General features: G+C 44.2%; 1 protein-coding gene across 2 annotated transcripts in view; it reads left to right on the top strand.

Moving 5' to 3' along the window:
• LOC125970669 (unconventional myosin-IXAb) overlaps positions 1-18,636 on the top strand; it is a 46,483-nt gene that overhangs the window by 17,783 nt on the left and 10,064 nt on the right. For both annotated transcript variants that reach the window (XM_049723214.2, XM_049723213.2), the window contains exons 3-22: positions 3,669-3,763; positions 4,115-4,177; positions 4,615-4,714; positions 5,374-5,427; positions 6,785-6,885; positions 7,515-7,641; positions 10,347-10,436; positions 13,005-13,121; positions 14,797-14,931; positions 15,002-15,123; positions 15,191-15,332; positions 16,263-16,452; positions 16,586-16,705; positions 17,231-17,306; positions 17,372-17,518; positions 17,592-17,631; positions 17,704-17,826; positions 17,968-18,048; positions 18,194-18,304; positions 18,446-18,568. In XM_049723214.2, the coding sequence (XP_049579171.1) occupies positions 3,669-3,763; positions 4,115-4,177; positions 4,615-4,714; positions 5,374-5,427; positions 6,785-6,885; positions 7,515-7,641; positions 10,347-10,436; positions 13,005-13,121; positions 14,797-14,931; positions 15,002-15,123; positions 15,191-15,332; positions 16,263-16,452; positions 16,586-16,705; positions 17,231-17,306; positions 17,372-17,518; positions 17,592-17,631; positions 17,704-17,826; positions 17,968-18,048; positions 18,194-18,304; positions 18,446-18,568 (2,157 nt within the window). The remainder of the gene's footprint in view (positions 1-3,668; positions 3,764-4,114; positions 4,178-4,614; positions 4,715-5,373; positions 5,428-6,784; positions 6,886-7,514; positions 7,642-10,346; positions 10,437-13,004; positions 13,122-14,796; positions 14,932-15,001; positions 15,124-15,190; positions 15,333-16,262; positions 16,453-16,585; positions 16,706-17,230; positions 17,307-17,371; positions 17,519-17,591; positions 17,632-17,703; positions 17,827-17,967; positions 18,049-18,193; positions 18,305-18,445; positions 18,569-18,636) is intronic.

Here is an 18,636-nt window from a genome sequence, read left to right as displayed (position 1 = left end):
GACGCTATGCTGCGAGATGCTCGTTGGCAGGATGTTTTGGCCTTTACTTTTGTAATTAGTAGAGCCGCAGTCCTCAACGAATGCCAAGCTTTCTTGCTAAAAGGCAGCGGCGCTAACCACCGCAGCTGCCTTATAATTTATTGATGCATTTTGTCGGACTTAAACGCCTGTCAAGTTTTTCCACGGGGTTCGGCGGCGGGGACGCCGTACGACATCTGTGGCCGCAAGACTCGAGAGGAATTGATTTGATGACAGCAGCCAAAAAAGTCAAATTGGGTCTCAAATGGACTCGTAAAGAAGGAGCTTTGGCTTCTGAGTCACGCTGAACAAGTCAAGTAAAATGTCTTTGTAGTATACTGGCTGGGTCAACAACATGCGCAAGCTTCTTAGCATTTGAATGCCATATTTGGTCACTTACAGTCGGTGGCTGTTAAACTGTAGACGCACACGATTGGACTCAGCCAAGCAGTAAAGCATCAATGTTGACAATAGATTCACTTTCAATTTATTATGATATAATAATGATTTGGAAGCAAAAGTTTGTGTAAATGAATGAAAACATGGAGGTTATTTTATTATTATGGTTTTGTTATTTTATGTATGAAAATGTTATATTCATTTATATTCCTATTGTATGTTGTATTTTTAATGTATATTTTGGCTATATTATGATGTAAATTTTAATGTAAATGTAAATCAGTTTTATTAATTTTAAATATTTTTTAGTTAATTAATTTTAATTTTAAATACAATTGTTATATAATATTTTTAGCCATTGTTTTGTCCTTGGCTGCCTCGAAAGACATGATGATAATGATATGATAAAGGTAAATATTTTTACAATTTTTTTTGAATAACTGATGAACACACCGTTCACTTTTATTGTTTTGCACCGGGTTGTACTTGTCTGGCAAAAGTCGGCTCATCCTCATTGTGCATCCTCTCTCGCTTCATCTGCCGCCCCACCCGCTGGCCCTTTGAGTTGAGTCGTTCCCGTGGCCATTGAGATCCAGATGTAGTCCAACGCAGTGACAGCAACCATTAATGGAGAGAGCGAGTGAGTGAGAGAGAGTAAGAGAGAGAGATTGTTACTTCATTACTCCATCTTTCGTGTTAGGGTCATTGAAGACTCAACGGTCGTTCGGTGTGAACGTGAGTTCTAGGTTCCAGGACCAGTCCCGGGTGCTGGCTTGGGCTCCAGCTCACCCACGTGCTGGCCAGAGCTCATATGGCTCAAGAGTCAACAAATGTGTCACTTGCGTGCTTGCGCCAGTCGTAAAGAAAGACAGTGAATCACACTTTTTAAGGATGCGGTACGGCACAGTGACTTGTTCTTCTTCAAACATTTGTGCTTTTTCCACCATTCCTTTCCCACGACCCGATGGAGGTTCTTCCACTCCAAATCCGTTCAAGCTTACCTTTTACAGACATTTTACGGACTTGAAAGCTTCACACTGACATTCGTATAATAACTTACCCTGGGATTCGGTATATAAAAAAATTCAACGACAACACCGTTTTTAATTGGTGGTGAAACGAGATAAATTGTTGGCGAATACAGCTCGTAAACAGGAGAGAAGAAAGATTAGAGCGCTCCCGTTTAACGAGCACACTAAATGTTCAGCCAATAAGTGAGGTCAATGGCAGGTTGACATTTCCAAAGAAAGGCACGGTCTTGAAGGAAATGCTGCTATTTAGCGTTGAATGCATGCCTATTGGGTTTGATTCAGGGGATAACCAGACACTTCATGAACTCATTTCCCCTTCTTGTGTTTTATGTCCATGATTTGCCATCACTGCACACATGTTCTTAAAAGCTCTTGAGCCTCAGTCATGTAACCGCCCTTCCTCTTTTCCAGTCCCGTCTGTTTTTTCTTCAATAGCAGGATCATCTCAGCTAATAGAACAAAAAAATGAACAGAGAAGTATTTTTAAGTGTTTGAAATTAGCTTTGGGGTGTTTAAAATTGTGGACAAATATTGATTTTTTTTATTTTTATTTTTCATTTTAACACCGTTGTTCTCAATGAAACGGGCATGATATTTCAATTAATGGATGCTTAGCTAACAGTTGATGTAGCAGGTCTCCACCTCGATAAGTAGGTCAGCAAATTGATTTCATTTTTTGGGCCATCAGTATGATGATTATGCTGTGCTATGCTAACTACAGAGCTTCCATTTTGCTCCCAACCATCTAAAATTCCAAAATATTGTATTAATTCACCAGGGAATCTGTTAATCAGACAAAAACATTGTACAAGCTTGTAAGATAAGAGCAGTTTTTCATTGTTTTGGCACCTCAGTCCAGCTGTTCTACAGGTGCGGTAACTCAGCTAATGCTAAGCTAACACAGCTAGCTCAGTAAGTAGGTCAGCCAATGTTTTTGTAAAAGACAGTCAATGTGCCAGAGGCAAGAAGTATGAAGGTTATATATTTGATCTGCTTTGGGGTAGATCTTGACACGCTACTGTAATTAATACCCAAACCCACTTAGTGTCACACAACAATTTGAGAAAAAGATGAGCCTATTCAAAGACCTTTTTCATTCATATCGACCAAAAAAAAAGCTAACTGAAGTAGCTGCCAGCATGTCATCATTTTAAATCTCCACAAAACAGACAAGCTAACAAAACCTAAGCTAACTGTGGCCCATTTGGCACGCGTCCACCTGTGTTTCCCAATGTAGGTCACTGAAAGGTTTTCAGTAGCCGATGGCAAAATACTGCTGCTGTGCTGCGAGGAAGAACGTAATAAAGTTTTTGGTATTTGGTATGATTTCACCCCCTGCTAACAGGAAGATCCTGACATGATAATTAACTGGCTAACCCCCTCCGCACGCTCTGCTTAACAAGCTAAATCCTGTCTTGGAAATACATGACTTGTTTCCTCTTAGGCTGAAAAAAAATGATTATTAGCAGGAGAGGAAGAAACAAGTGACGGCGTGGAAAAACCTGGGTGTGTGTGAAGCATACATTAGCATAATGCTATTTCGTAGCCAGTGCAGCGTGCTGCATTTGCAGAATCATAACAAATGTGCAGCTCAATCCAAATCTGTCATTTGAACTGAGCTAGCATAAATGAGTTATTTAATTTTTTTCAAAAGTTAATCATTATTTTTGCGTGTCTATAAATGAGTGCACACAAAGATGCAAATTAAGCACAAAACTGTTGGACATGCAGTTTTCGAAATAATCTTTACTTGAAGTTGCTCCATACACTACGTGTTTAAATTCCTGGGTACATTATTAGCGTTTTACTTTTTCTATAAAATGTGTTGACTTTTTTAATATGTTTCTCTTCTCATGTAACATCTCTTTTCTCACCTCACCTTTCTTTGCCTTGCGGCCCTCTGGCTTCTCACTCGCTCTGTCTCTTGTCATCTTCTACATCCTGTCATCTCCTCCTTTTATCTGCCAGTGAGGGCCCCGGCACATCCCTAATGAGAACCTACATGCAACCTCTCCAGGCCCCTAATGATGGATGCGTCTGCTTCCATGAATAGTGACGGTGGTGTGTTAGGAATTCAGCAGTATGGTGCAGGGCTGGCTTGTAGTGGGGGCGGAGCCACGACTGGCTAAATGACCTGCTTGTTTAATTCTACACACCCTGTCTGTCATCAACGACCTGACGGTGGCGTTCTCTTTTTCTCTCTCCGTCCTCTCCACTCAGGCTTTTGGCAACGCCAAGACGGCCCACAACAACAACTCCAGCCGCTTTGGAAAGTTCATCCAGGTCAACTACCAAGCCAGCGGCACTGTTAGAGGGTAAGACACATGATGCAGGAAGAAAAACTGTAAAGTTCGTCATGATAATATAGGAATCTAAAAAGCTATGCTTCCTCCTACTCCTTTTCGAGCATTCTTTATTGATTTATTTACTTATGTATTATTATTATTATTTTTTTTTTTTCTGTTTGTTGGTTTATTTTTTGTTTGTTTGTTGTATGGACTTATATGTGGCACTTTAGAGTGTTATTTGTTTTGTTTTTTCTTTGTTGTTTTGGATGTTTGAAATAAAGAAATCAATCAATCGATCAATCGATCAATCAATAATAATAATAATAATAATGAGAGATAGCAAAAGTGTTGCCACCTCATTCTTAAAATGGGTTTCAGGGCCTATGTGGAGAAGTACCTGTTGGAGAAATCTCGCCTGGTCTACCAGGAGCATAATGAAAGGTACGAGTTGCAGTTTGTGTACAAGTGAGCAGATTTGACTGTTGTACTCGATGATTTAATCAACCAACCACAATCGGGCCTGACCGATATGCCGCAGTCATAAATCACACAAAGCAGAAATTTGAGCCTCGCGCTTTCGTGTCTTGGAGATGAAATGTCAGATACACATTTCTTTGAAAAAGAAACTCAATCCTGAAAGCACCTCCGTTTTCTTAGCATCTCATGACCGCCTGGAGGCACTCAACTAAGACCCTCCCGTTTTGCTCGTATAGATTTTTTTTAAGTTTTACTGCACAAGTAATTATTGTCAATTAGAAAGATGGTATCATACCAATACCTGTCCTATTTTTGGGGGGGTATCGGTTCTCGGGAAGAAAGTCGATATCAGCCACCAAAAAAAGAATCTCATGGGCTGCTACTTGATTGTCGTGCTGCAGGAACTACCACGTCTTTTACTACCTGCTGGCTGGAGCCAGCGAGGAGGAGAGGAAATCCTTCCACCTGCTCCAACCTGAGGAATACCACTACCTCAACCAGGTCAGTACTTTGTCATGTTGACTCAAGCGGAGCACCTTGCTGTGATTTTGATGTCATCAGCGGAATGGTTCCAAGCCCTCACGCGTGAGCCATCGGGACAAACGTCTGTTTAGCGTTTTGGCTCCCGAGCAAGACAAAGTATCACTTTGCCCATCGTGTGCCACTCAGCAAATCCCCACACGACCCCGTCGCATCATCCCGACTGCATCTAGTTACTATGCGCTGCTGTTTCCATGGTAACAAAATAACTCGCGCTCTGCGGTTCACGCGCCAGGGCCGCTGGCACTCGAGTATGTTTGTCTTGCACACATGCTCATCCATATTTTGCTTTTTCCTTCAGATTTAGTTGCCGGCGCGTTGTTGTCCCCTTCGGTCCATCTGTCTCAATGTTCCATCCCAAATGTCTTTCCCAACAATATAAATACGCTAATGATTAAAGTAGCCTGTTGTTTATTTATTTATTATATATTTGTTAATTTTATTTTTATATTTTTTATTGTATTTATATTTATATATATATATTTTTTTATATTCATGAGTATTTTTCATTTTTCCTCCCATCATTCATCTGCTGCTGTTGCTTTCATTTTGAGTCAGCCAGCGATCGGTGTCGCGGTGTGTCGTTGCGATCCTGCTAACATTTTTTGCCTCATTTGCAGATGACAAAGAAATCGCACAAACTCTGCTGGGACAATTACTCTGACAGCGAGCTGGTCAGTATATCACATCTGCGTCAAGGGAAACCCTCGAGAACCGATTTTGAAGTGCTCTGTTGCGAGGCAAAGGTTGATGATGTCATAATCGGAGAGCACCTTCTCAAGGGGAGAGGCTTCAGGATCCACACGCCACTCATTATGATCCATTTTTTGACCCATTTATGAAGACGACGTGCTTGTTTTTGTTGGCTTCCTGTCCTGAACTTTCTCCCTTGCTTGCTGTGCAAGGCGCTTCCGTCATTTTTGCTCTTTGGATCGTGACAAAGTTTTTTTTGTAATTATCCCGAATGTTTATTTGCTAGCTTGACCGCTATTATGCTAGGTTAAGATCAGATGCTAAATGGCGCTTGCGTTTGATATACACGAGGGTTGCTTGGCGCCAATCAGAGGAAGGGAAGGGAGGGGATCCTTTGACGGACGAAAACAAAGTTTGAACTATGCTAACAACTCCGCTGACCGGTGGTTGTGTTTTTGAAAGTATTTGACTGACACACAGTTATTTGTCAAATTCCTCGTGGGTTGTGACCTTGCTGTCCAAAGAGATGATGTCACCAACCATCTTTAGACCTCCACGCAAAGAGCAAACATTGTTGGGTCGCGAGCCTCCTCGGCGTGGTGCTTCTTCCATCGTATGCGTGCTCTTGTTTAGGTGTTCGCCTGAGTGGAATGTGCGCGCACGGTGCTTTGCTTTATTTATATGTTTATGGCTGCTGCTGCTGTTGTCATGTAGCTGCTTTCATTTGAGTGAAGTCAAAGTAAAGTTTCCACCACGCAACGCAGTTCAGTCCATTTTGGAAGGGTACAGTAAATCCCAACGTGGTTTGTGTGTGAAGGCAGCGTGGCGACACGTAGCTTAAGTGGCGTGTTTCTCTGACCTTCACAGATTTGACATGACAACAAAATTTATTAACCATGTTGGTTGGTGACTTGACTCGGGTTTGTTTGTTTTTTTGGGCAAACAAACATGAATGTGTGTCGTCTGGTACCGAGCTTAGTGGCTCGATTGTTCTCCGGGAGGAAACAATGTGGGGAAGAAGCTTTGGACGTGAAGACGAGCTTGCTTGTTTTCGAAACGTCGACTGCCACCGACGTGTATCTCCGTCAAGTAACGGGTAGGCGCAGAAGAGGATCTGCTCCAGAAATTTGTGCTTGTTTACCACTGTAAACAAGTCAAGAAAATTGATTCCAATTGAGGTTGTACCCAATGTGTGCATTGATGTTTATTTCAGTTGTTTCTGCTGCCAAATGCGGATCCGGCAGGCCCGCTCGCTACTTGCTCTTGAATGTAATATGTAACACGAGGTGGAGAAAAAAAACCCACATCATGTCTTCCTGTGGGTGTTTGTGATACCAGCAGGACTGCTTCAGCGTGGAGGGCGAGGACTTGAAACACGACTTTGAGCGTCTACAGCTGGCCATGGAGATGGTCGGCTTCCTTCCCGCCACACGCAAACAGTAAGCGCCAGCACCCGCCGTGATGTGCGCGGCGATGAGATACTTAGTCGGGAACCGCAGCGATATTGTGCGTGGCCGCCTCCGGGCCATGCCAGAGTGAAGCCAATGCGCAACATTTTTGTGGCTGTTCATTACCAGCTCAGCACAATGCGGTTGCCGCAACGGCGACTAAGGAGGATGAGAACAATCACTTGTTCAGCTTCACGTTTCCCCTTTTGTGCTCTGCTGCTTTTGTCTCTGCGTCGCAAATGTATAATAGTCAAATAGTACAGTGCGGTGCCAACATAGCAAGCATGCCCATTGAGAGACAGGCAGGCTAATCCGTTGACTTTTCCATTGCTCGGATTCGGCACGTCTGCTGTTTTGACGTTGAAATAGATACTGTCTTCACAAAATTCCTTCTGTCTCTACTTGGAATCAAGCTCATATTTCGTTTATCTCAGACACTAGCCACCTACAAAACAGCTGTCTGAAATAAAAACAATGAGATTGTTGTTAGCTGATGTTAGCTAGCAGGCTAGCACTTTGTTTTGCAAAACTACTGAAAAAAAGTGTCTCAGTCTCTATATTTATGACAATGATGGGTTGTGACGGATGAATATTTACGGGTCTCTTCTACCCCCTGGCAGGATTTTCTCGCTGCTGTCGGCCATCCTCCACCTCGGCAACATCCGTTACAAGAAGAAGACCTACAGGGACGACTCCATCGACATCTGCAACCCAGAGGTCCTTCCCATCGTCTCGGAGCTGTTGGAGGTGAGCGTGTCATTGCTACTTGAGTTGTGAGTCGGAGCCATCGTCTTACGAGATGTGACGCGGTATGATGCGACTCCGGTTCACAAAAAAATCATCCGTTGGCGGCAGCGTTAGCGCCAGCTAGCTTTTGGCTAATGTTGAGGCTAATGGTTTTGTTTGTAATGTTAAGGCTAAAGCTAACGTGTTACTGTGGGTGTGTGTTACGTGACATTACATTGCAGGGCTTTTTTTTTGTTGCTTTTGGCTGCTTTTTTGTCATCTCCCTCAAGTTATCCCGTGATGTATGGCCCACCGGAGGAGCATAATAACCATATAAATTTGTGGCTTTCAAAAAGAAAAGTGTCCGTCTCTGGCTCAGTTGGTCCAAGCACAGCTTGCGGTGACGGTGGGAGTGAAGAGGTGCTTGACACAAACCGCCTTGCACTTACACAAGGTCCCGGCAGGCCGCGTTCTATTTTTAAAGGGCTAGAGACACCGGTATATGTATAAATCGGTTTTAGTTAGCTTATGGGCTTATAAATATAAATTGACGCTCGAAACAACGAAAAGGAAGCTGTTGCTCTGAAAAATATAATTTAAATTTGCCGCACAGACGAGTTTGACTGCACCGAGCCGCCAGCCGGAAGTGACATCTCATGACGTCTCAAGTTGTACGCGTTTAGCTTCAGTGAATGTAAACAAAAAGAGAAGAGGGGCCAGCGCGGAGACGTAGGGCCAGGTTTGCGGCCAACCGAGCTCGCCTAGCCGTGCCTTCCATTATCCTGGCGTACGTTCGTTCGCGGGACGACAAGATGGGTTGAGTTCGCCTGATAGGATCCACGAACCGGACAGTGCGTGCCTGCTGTGTGCTCGTGTTCACAGTGGCCTGGTTGACTGTCATCTTTCCGGACTCTGCTGTGCATCGGGAGCGGCTAGCGTGCTATCACTCTTATTGTTCATCTTCTTGTTTTAATTTTCCTGTGTTGTTTACTTGTATGTGCGTTGTGAACTCTGTCTTATCTTTCCGGACTCTGCTGTGTATCGGGAGCGGCTAGCGTGCTATCACTCTTATTGTTCATCTTTTTGTTTTATTTTTCTTGTGTTGTTTACTTGTATGTGGGTTGTGAACGCTGTCTTGTCACCCTGGGATAGTGAGAAACGTAATTTCGATCTCTTTGTGTGTCTTGACATGCGGAGGAATTGACAATAAAGGAGACTTTGACTTTGAAAAGTATGTCGAAGCGTGACGGGAGGGGCACAATTCAGAAAACGTGCTCAGCTCGACGAAAAAATGCGATTTAAGCAATAAAATTAAAAATGGTTATAAAACCTAAACCAAACGTTACAGGTGGTCATGTCTTCATGTGCCGAGATCAACTCGGCACTCTAAAGCCCCCGAGAGCACTTTTTACTATGCCAACCTAACCAGAGTGACGGGAGGGGCACAATTCAGAAAATGTGCTCAGCTCAGCCCAAGTGAACTGCTAGATTCATCATATTCTGCGTCAAAAGAGGTTTCTGAATCGGATAAAATGATGCTAATATTGCCGCTAGAAACGGAGCTGTCGCTATCATCTGCCATGTTGTTTGGGTTTGTTGACATCCAGATGTACAACTTGTGACGTCACAGTAATGGCGCCGCCAGTTTGGCTTCGTGCGGGACCCGATCGTTAAACTGGCATTTCATTTCAGCTTTATTCTTAGTAATCGGTGTCCATTTTTAATTTCCAATGCGGCAAATGTGTTCACTTTATACATTCTATCAAATTCCGTTCTAATTGAAAAAAAAAAAAAAGGGATGTCCCTAGCCCTTTAAACCTCTTGTGCCACGCGGGTTCGTTTACCCACTAGCGGCCACGGACTGACGCGCTTAAAGTCATCTGCGTGATGACGCCGCATTCATCAAGGTAAAAAAAATGCTAAAAACGTTTGCTTCTCTGAAGGTCTAATTTAAAAGCTCCACAGGGACAACACGTTTGTCGCGGCTCTGGGGAAATAACATCCAAAGTGTTCCGGAGCTTTCTGTCAATGGTGATGTTTTGATGTGACCTCGGATCAGTTCTGACACTTTTGTGTTTATGAACGCTCTGATCTGTGCTACCGAGCACACCCCCACCAATTGCCTGGCAGCTTCCAGCGTGCTCTTTGCACCTTGCGTAGGGATTAGCCCGCAGTGTGAAATGAAGTCCGCTAATACCCTCGCACGTCCACACTCGCTTTGGTGATACTATTTACTAATCCCTGAGGCTGCCTCGTGTGACGTGCGGCTCTGACATCTGCTTCTCCCGCCGCGCCATGTGTCATCAATGGCTGGGCCGCTGCCAAGTTTGGTCCGCTTTGGTGGGCGCTCGCCAGGAAGATGCCGAAAGCGGGAAGGACTTTCCTTGCTTGGTTAAAGATGACTAACAAGTCAAAGATGAATGAGCAACAGTGGAACAAGTTGTTCTAATGTCAAAACCAACATTTTACCCTTTGTGGGCTCACTTCCCTTATCTTCAATTCAATTTAAATGGCTGTTTGTATTGACGTGTGAATTCGATCTTTCTCAATTCAATTTAAATGGCTATATTGATGTGATAGTGTGAATTGCACGTGGATTTTCTCTTTTTTGTCAATATTAATAATTATTATTATAATAATTGTTGCTGTTAAATTAAATTCATTATGTTTATAATTATTTCATATAAGGATCATCCGCAGGGATTTAAGCATTGTCTTGATTTTAGGTGAAAGAGGAGATGCTGCTGGAGGCGCTGACCACCAGGAAAACCATCACTGTTGGCGAGAGGCTCATCGTGCCCTACAAACTTGCTGAGGTGATTCGCGCATGTATCAAAATGCTAACCAGCAGATTTTATTAAAAAAAAATCCCTCTATTTCCAATCATTGACCAGGAAGTAGCAACTTTTATTTAAAAAAAAAATAAATAAATTCCCTCCATTTCCAATCATTGACTAGGAAGTAGCTTCAGTCACGGTTTTGCGACAAAATGCGTCAGGCCTCGATTGTATTGGTGCGCTTCCTCAAGTTTGTCTCTGTGGCCCGACTCGCACGCGCAAACTCGTCCGCTTCCCCCTGCAACTTCCCGTTTCCTGTCGTGCCAAGCAGCCGTCGTCGTGGAGCCGCCCACCCGCCTCTTTGATGTGATATTGGGCCCACGCCGACCGTTCAGCAGTTCATCTGCGAGTACTCGATTACTGTGCAGAATTTAATTTGCCGTCCGGCCTACTGCTTGTGGCCGCGGGGCTTTTGTTGTCTGAGGAAGGAAGTACTACACACACACACAGTCTTCGTAGCCGACCACCACCCACATGCACATCTGATCTGTGCACTAACAATAGTTGCTCACAAGCCCCCCGCCCCCCCAATGCCGGACCTCCACCCTCTCCATGCATGTAGTCATGTGCTCTTGTCTGAGGAATGTGAAGCCTCCACTGGAATATGCGACACAGCCAACGAGCTGACATTGTAACTGTCCCTCAGCTGAACCAAAAGACGAGATGGTGCTTGACTTTATTTTAGGCTTGAACAATCAATCGACCCGATTGTCACGCTGTCATATGGAGCGGAGCGCCACAGGGCTCGGAGCCGGACCTTGACCGTTTGCCTTCCGGCAGAAACACCCATCAATTTGGCTCACGGGCGCTCGCAGCTCATCTCACAGAAAGAACCCTGACCCGCTCTTAGGGGTCCGACACTGGCGCTGTCCCGGAGGAAGTGACAAATGAGCTTCCGCATGAGCTTTGTCCGATGCGAGTGCCGCATACAGATTTCTCTCTTTGCTGAAATGACAATGCTGACTTTTTATCTTTGGCAGAGAGCCCCTGCAAAATGGCTTTAGCAGATCTGTAACTTGAGATTTGTAGAAGCTTTATGGCATAAACTGAGCTTTTAATAAATCCCACAATGGGCAAACGCTGCCCGCGGAAATACGCCTTGTTGGATCTGAAACCTTGACTTGTGTCAGAAGCTGAGCTCATTATATTTTTTCTTTCAGTTGATTGATTGGTTATATTTATTTTTATTTATTTATTTTTATTTATTTATCTAATTATTTTGTTATTGTATTTTTTAAGTCGGTGAAGGAGCTTTATTTTAATTCAAATGATTGTACTCAACTTTATATTGTTTTGGTAGCGAGATAAAGTTTTTGAAGTATATTATCAATGTCACTTATTTGAGCGCCATAATGTCAGTCAGGCAGCCTCCAAAGTGTGCTTTGACGCAACCCAAAAAAGAGCTGCAAACGTTTAGTCCTGACTTTTATGATGCCACATGTTCTTAAATATGAGGGCAGACGAGGCAGCCGCAATTCATACTGCGGGGTGTGTAGACTTCTTTTTTTCCCGCCGTCAGCCTCCGCTGTCTGCAGATACTTTCCGCAATAGTCGACAAATGTTTCCTCTTATCTAATGGAGACGCGTGCATGCGATGGTTGCAAAGAGTTAAGCAAGGAAGCATACAAGGAAAACACTTCGACATTTGCATCACAACTCTCAGTCCCCCCGGGTTCCCATTATGATTTCTCTGCTTGAATTATTCATAACCTTCTTGCATAACCCAAGCAATGCAGCCTGAGCGGCTAAAAATAACACAAAGAATCAATAATGCAAATGTTTTTTTGGTGTTTTTTTTGCCTAAATGCAAAAATTTTCTTGCAAGTCATATTTAGCTCGGCGTGCCCATGAAGCAGCGGGACAAATATTTGCTCCCTTCATTTTTCATTCAGTGTGGAAAAATAGGAGCTATTGTTGAGACCTCAAAACAAGCCAAAATATTTTGGTTGTCGCCACAGTAAGGCTGCGACCGGCTCGCAATTTGCACTCTTAACAAAAACTGGATGTGTTCATGGCAATACTTTCAACAATTATTTTTTCTAGCATTCAGAGTTCCTTCAATACATTTCAACCAGACGTTCTCTCACATTTCTGCGCTGTCTCACTATTCTGTGATTGGCCGTCTTACGTATCAGACTTTATTGATAAGATGTTTATTATTATTATTGGTATTATTTATTCGTTTTTAATTATTATTAGTATTAGTATTTATTAGTTTTTAATTATTACTATTATTATTATTATTGTTATAGTATGTCTGTGATTTTTATGGCGAGCTCATGTTCAGTGGAAAATAGGCCAAATCAAATCTGTTGTTTTGCTGCTGTTGTGTTGAAGGCAGCGCAAATATTGCATGAATGTCAAATGTCAACATCGACACCAAGCCCTGAACCGAACGACCCGACCCGACACCTACCCTTCAATATTCACATTCAGAACATCCATCTATCCATGTATCCATTTTCCGAACCGCTTGAAAAATGCCAATTTATACTCGACGTTGTTACCCGTCACTGAGGAGCTGAATTTTGTTTACGTTGTGCGCAGGCGGGCACGGTGAGGGACTCCATGGCCAAATCGCTGTACAGCGCTCTCTTTGACTGGATCGTGTTCCGGGCCAATCACGCTCTGCTCAACAACAAGGACCTGGAGGACAAGTCAAAGGTGAGACGTTTTTGCTAAAGTCCAGGATGCCGCCCCCACCCCGAGATTTGGGCAGATGGCATTGAATTCCCCATCAGCTCACGTTACCCCCTCTGGTGTTTTGTTTTCCCTCGGCACTGACGTCATGTCGATCACGCCGAGGTGGGTCGATGCGGCGGCGCTTCTTATCGAGGTTGTTCCTCTTGCCTTCCCATTAGATCAGGTATGGGCAAACTACGGCCCGCGGGCCACATCCGGCCCACGGGACCGTTTAATCCGGCCCGCCAACCCTAAATAAATTGTATTATTAAACTTTTTTTTCGGTCATTTTGCCTGCAATGACTGCGTTTCCCCAGTAGATGGGGAACCACTCGCCTGCGCATTTACTACCGGAAGCCGTGTCGGAAAGCTCGGTGCACACTCACAAGTGCGTGTACGTACTCAGTAGTACGGAAATGGCGCACTCGCGCTCTATTTGTATCAGTGCCGAATTTAGAGCGTGGGCTGTGACGACAGCATTCTTGTAATTTGCGCGCCGAGCTTTCGGATACAGTTTTACGCTAAAGCCACCCACAAACCTTCCCCTGGAATCCTTCCATTAAAATGAGTCGCCCAAGGAAAAGCAAGGTGGACACTGAGTGCTGAGTGTTTAAAAAGAGTGGCCAATTTGGCTCGACGTACGCGACGTGACGTTCAGCCACATGAACATCAACATCAACCCGTCACAGATCTAGGTAAACAGACCAACACCTCGGATCTCTCCTAAGAATTGCCACAACAAATTTTACTCCAGACTACACTGTTCCCACTGAAAATGAAGTGGGGGCTTTCAAGTTTGTTGTAAAAAAATGCATTTTGAATATGATCTGTACAAATAGCAGGGATTGAAACTAGCGACCATTCTCATTTTCAAACAATGCAGGATGCTCAAGGACATTGATGCACCACCTGTTTGTGACTAATCTTAACCTGTAAAGTTCTTAAGGCTTACTTTAAGGAAGTGTTTCCCGTTTTCTCACCTCTGTTACCAGGTATTTGTGAGTTAAAACTCTGCTCTGATTTTCAGATACTCCTCACCATGTTGCCGTTTTGATTACTTTATTTGGATGTATGCTTTCACCGATTCTTCAAGATGATATATTTGGTCAGAATGTTTGCCGTTTAATGTGATCTCATAAATTAAACATACATCTTTCATTAATCTGACCTGCAGGCACTGAAGTGATGAAGAATGTTATTCATAATAACTGTCGTATTTTACGAGAATCACTGATAGCAGTTTTTTAGCGGTGTTTTTTTTTTTTAATGCTGTTAATAAATGCATTTGTTTTCAAAAAACGTTTTTTGAATATCCATGCTTTACTACCTACTAAAGGCCAAAACCTTTTATGCAATGACCTTTACAGGTCGTTTATATTACTTCACACAAACACTACATCCATCTGTTCCTGGTTCGGTCCCCCCAGTCAAAATTTAGAACCCAATTCAAGTCAAAAAGTTTGCCCACCCCTGAATTAGATAAATAATCCCTAACGAAAGGCCTCGTCCTGCCGACCCAGTTAATATCTTTGACGTCTATAACCATCGATGGCACTGAATGAGTTAAAAGGCAATCGCCAATATCGTCTTTAATGGCCGCAAATCTGAAAAATACAAAACCCAGCTGACATTATCAGCACGTGTTGCCTTCCTCCAGATCTTCTCCATCGGTGTGTTGGACATCTTTGGATTTGAGGACTACGAGAACAACAGCTTTGAGCAATTCTGCATCAACTTTGCCAACGAGCGTTTGCAGCATTACTTCAACCAGCACATCTTCAAGCTGGAGCAGGTGCAACTCTGGCCACATTCCTTTGTTTTGCGGGTTCCAAATTTGCGAGCGCTTTGCCGTCTTCTGGCAGGAGGAGTACCGAGTCGAGGGCATCAGCTGGCACACCATCGACTACATCGACAACAGCAGCTGCATCAACCTCATCAGCAAGAAACCCACGGCGCTCTTCCACCTGCTGGACGAGGAGTGCAAGTACGCCTCAGAGGGGGGTGCGTGAATCAGGAAGCGACATGTCCTCATTTGTCTGGTTTGACGGCAGCTTCCCTCAGGCGTCCAATCAGACCTTGCTGGACAAGTTCAAGCGTCAGCATGAGGGAAACAGCTACATCGAGTTCCCCGCCGTCATGGAGCCCGCTTTCATCATCACGCACTACGCCGGCAAAGTCAAGTACGGAGTTAAGGTGAGCTCGGAATTTCTAATTCTGGCTCTGCAGTGTGACAAAAAAAAAAAAAGATGATCGGATCTGATTCTTTCTCATTAGAGTACAAATCACTTTTTTGGGCTTCTTTCCTGCTCAATATAGATGCAGGCAGTTTAAAAACTTTCATCTACTTTTGCGGCGGCAGCAGATTATGTTGCTACAGCGGAGCTCAAGTGTAATTGGCCCGTTTCACATCTTTTCCTCTCCTTTTTGTCCAAGCCTTTTATGAACTTCTCGTCGTGCCGCCGACCTACTTTTGTCTTTCCCCCTCCCCGTCCACCCGCTCAATCTAATTCTCCCGCTCGCCTCCCAGCTGCGTTCTGATAAGAAGCACATGTGCTGAAGGCCCTGCAGCGCATAGTGAATACGGCTGGTAAGATTATTGGTGCTTCGCTCCCCTCCTTGAAGGACATTTACACTTCCCATCTCGCCCGCAAGGCAACCTCGATTGCGAGAGATGTGAGTCACCCGGCTCACTCTTTGTTTGACCTTCTGCCCTCTGGGAAGAGGTACAGGAGCCTGCGCTCCCGCACCACCAGACTCGCCAACAGCTTCTTTCACAAGGCTGTTAGGACCCTGAACTCGCTACCCCATTTATTTATTTATTTATTTATTTATTTATTTATTTATTTATTTATTTATTTATTGTGTTATTTATTCATTATTTATTCAGCACGCTGTTGTTATACTTGTTTGTCTGTTGTGAGCCATGTCTTGTCACCGTGGGATAGGGGGGAACGAAATTTCGGTTTCTTTGTGTGTCTTTGGCATGTGGAGAAATTGACAATAAAGCTGACTTTGACTTTGACTTTGCTGGAAGCGCTCCAGTCTTTTGGATCACGCCGGCGGCCGAGAGGTATCGGCTGCGAGATATCTACCACACCGAAAAATATTTTGTGCCTTGTTCAGGACTTCCGGGAGAAGAACACGGACCACATGCGTCCCGACGTGGTGGCCTTGCTGAAGAGCAGCAAAAACGCCTTCATCTGCGGCCTGATGGGAATCGACCCGGTGGCCACATTCCGCTGGGCTGTTTTGCGCGCCTACTTCCGGGCCCTGGTGGCTTTCAGGGAGGCCGGATGCCGATACAAGAAGACAGGTCGGACGACAGCGATTTATTTTTATTATTAGAGGCTCAACAATTCTGTTTCAATAATCGATTAACAAAATCAATGATCAATTCAATCACCAGATCCCAAAATGACCTTTTTTTTTTTACATCTGATGGCTAGGTCACGATTCCGCCGTCCCCTGCGCCGCCGTCAAAACCGTGGACAGTTTCAGTTTCCTTCATCACCCGGTTCACCAGAGGAGCCTTGAGATCCTTCAAAGGTGCAAGGATGAGAAATACAGTAAGTAGGTTCAATCGGGAACAGCTCCAACTTGCTCACAATTAAGAAAAAAAAAAACGTCGATTCCTGCCACAAATTGATTTGATTTAAGAGAAGACATTTGTCCAACTCAATAAAATTACATTCAGACTGGTCATGTGTGAAACAAGCACGCTTTTAGAGCCCCCACAAATTCCTGTAAGCGACGTTTTTTTGGAAGCCGGCGCCTTGTTAACGGGCTTTAAAATGGCGGCACATTTCTGAGGTGAGTTCAAGTGAAAACGCTCAGAAATCAATTCCAGGTTGAGGCTGTCACTTGTGGTCAATAACACCAGAAGCAAGAAGCTTTTATTACGGCAGCGCGCCGTAAGAAATGCAACCTCGCCCGCGCAATTTCCTTTGTGACTGATCGGAAAAGAAATCTGGAATTCGTCCCCTGTGGACAAGCGGGAGCCTGCACTGGACATTTTTTGTCGTTTGTGATATTCTTGTTGTTGTAGCAAAGTCACGGCTCATCTTGTTTTCCTCTCATTCCTTGGCGTGCAGGCATCACCAGGAAGAACCCTCGCTCTCCGCTGGCAGATCTTCAAGGCGCCAACACCCTGAACGAGAAAGCCGGCCGGTGAGTCCTCGACGTCATTTCGTCGTTTGTTCCTTGTCATTATTTGGCTTTTTATCACCGTACAGGGATGGCTTCGGCGCCGGCTGCAATGGGCGCGGGCCGAGGTCGGGACGCCTGTCGTCGGCGGGGAGCCTGACGGCCCTGGGAGAGGACGGCATCTTCGTCAACTCGTCCAACAGCAAACTCTTGGAACGAGCTCAGGGAATCTTACTGTAAGTATTTTATTGTCTAAGTTAAGTTTTTGCCTCAACTTCTCCTTGCTGACTTGTTTATCTCACTTTTCAGAAGAAACAGAAACTGCAAAGTCAAGCCCAGCCTGCCCAAGGTGATAGATAATACGACATCAAATTATGAAAGAGGACTTGTGTTAATATATATATTTTTTTAATATTGGTAGCACTTGTTGGACGTAAAATCTCTGCGTCACCTGAGCAGTGTGACGCTCCACGATCGCATCACCAAGTCGTTGCTTCACTTGCACAAGAAGAAGAAACCGCCCAGCATCAGCGCTCAGTTCCAGGTGAGTGCTTGCTCTCTGCTGCCCCCTGCTGGACTTCAAAAGAAAATACTAATTGCTCACTCTTAAAAAAATATATGAAAATTTGCCTGTCGGACTCAACTAAATTGATTGGACAAGACGAGAATGTGTTTGCGTGTGCAGGCTTCCCTCACTAAACTGATGGAGACGCTCAACCAATCGGAGCCGTACTTTGTCAAGTGCATCCGCTCCAATGCTGAGAAGGTACGAAAAAAAAACACAATTATAAATATTAATATAATAATATTATATTAAAAATACAATACTTTTCTTTATATTATATATTAATTTAATAAATATGATCTAAGATAAATAAATTTAAAAATAATCATTTTCTTGTCTTTGTCAGCTGCCGTTGCGCTTTAATGACAGCTTAGTGCTGAGGCAGCTGCGCTACACGGGGATGCTGGAAACCGTCCGGATCCGACAATCGGGCTACAGCGTCAAGTACACCTTCCAGGTAAAGCTTTGGGCCCATTTTAGATTCTGATGCTATGAGCAAAAAATGGCATAAAATGTAATATACTTTATTGTGCTTGGAAATAAAAAAAAAAATTGTGACCTCCTCCTCCCCCATCAGTAAGCGTGATGTCATTTCCAGGATTTCGTGCATCACTTTCACGTGCTGCTGCCTCGAGGCACAACCGCAACCAAGTTGGGCATCAGGGAGTTTTTCAGGCAGATCCATCTGATGCCGGCCGGCTACCAAGTGGGCAACACCACGGTAAAGAGAGCCGCAAACTCCTCCTGGTGTCATCCGCACATTTTGATGGGTGCAATCCACCCGTCGGC

This window comes from Syngnathus scovelli, chromosome 6 (genome assembly GCF_024217435.2).
Source record: "Syngnathus scovelli strain Florida chromosome 6, RoL_Ssco_1.2, whole genome shotgun sequence".
Lineage (NCBI taxonomy): Eukaryota > Metazoa > Chordata > Actinopteri > Syngnathiformes > Syngnathidae > Syngnathus > Syngnathus scovelli.
Note: the sequence above shows the minus strand (reverse complement) of the source record. Positions and strands in the feature narration are given on the sequence as shown.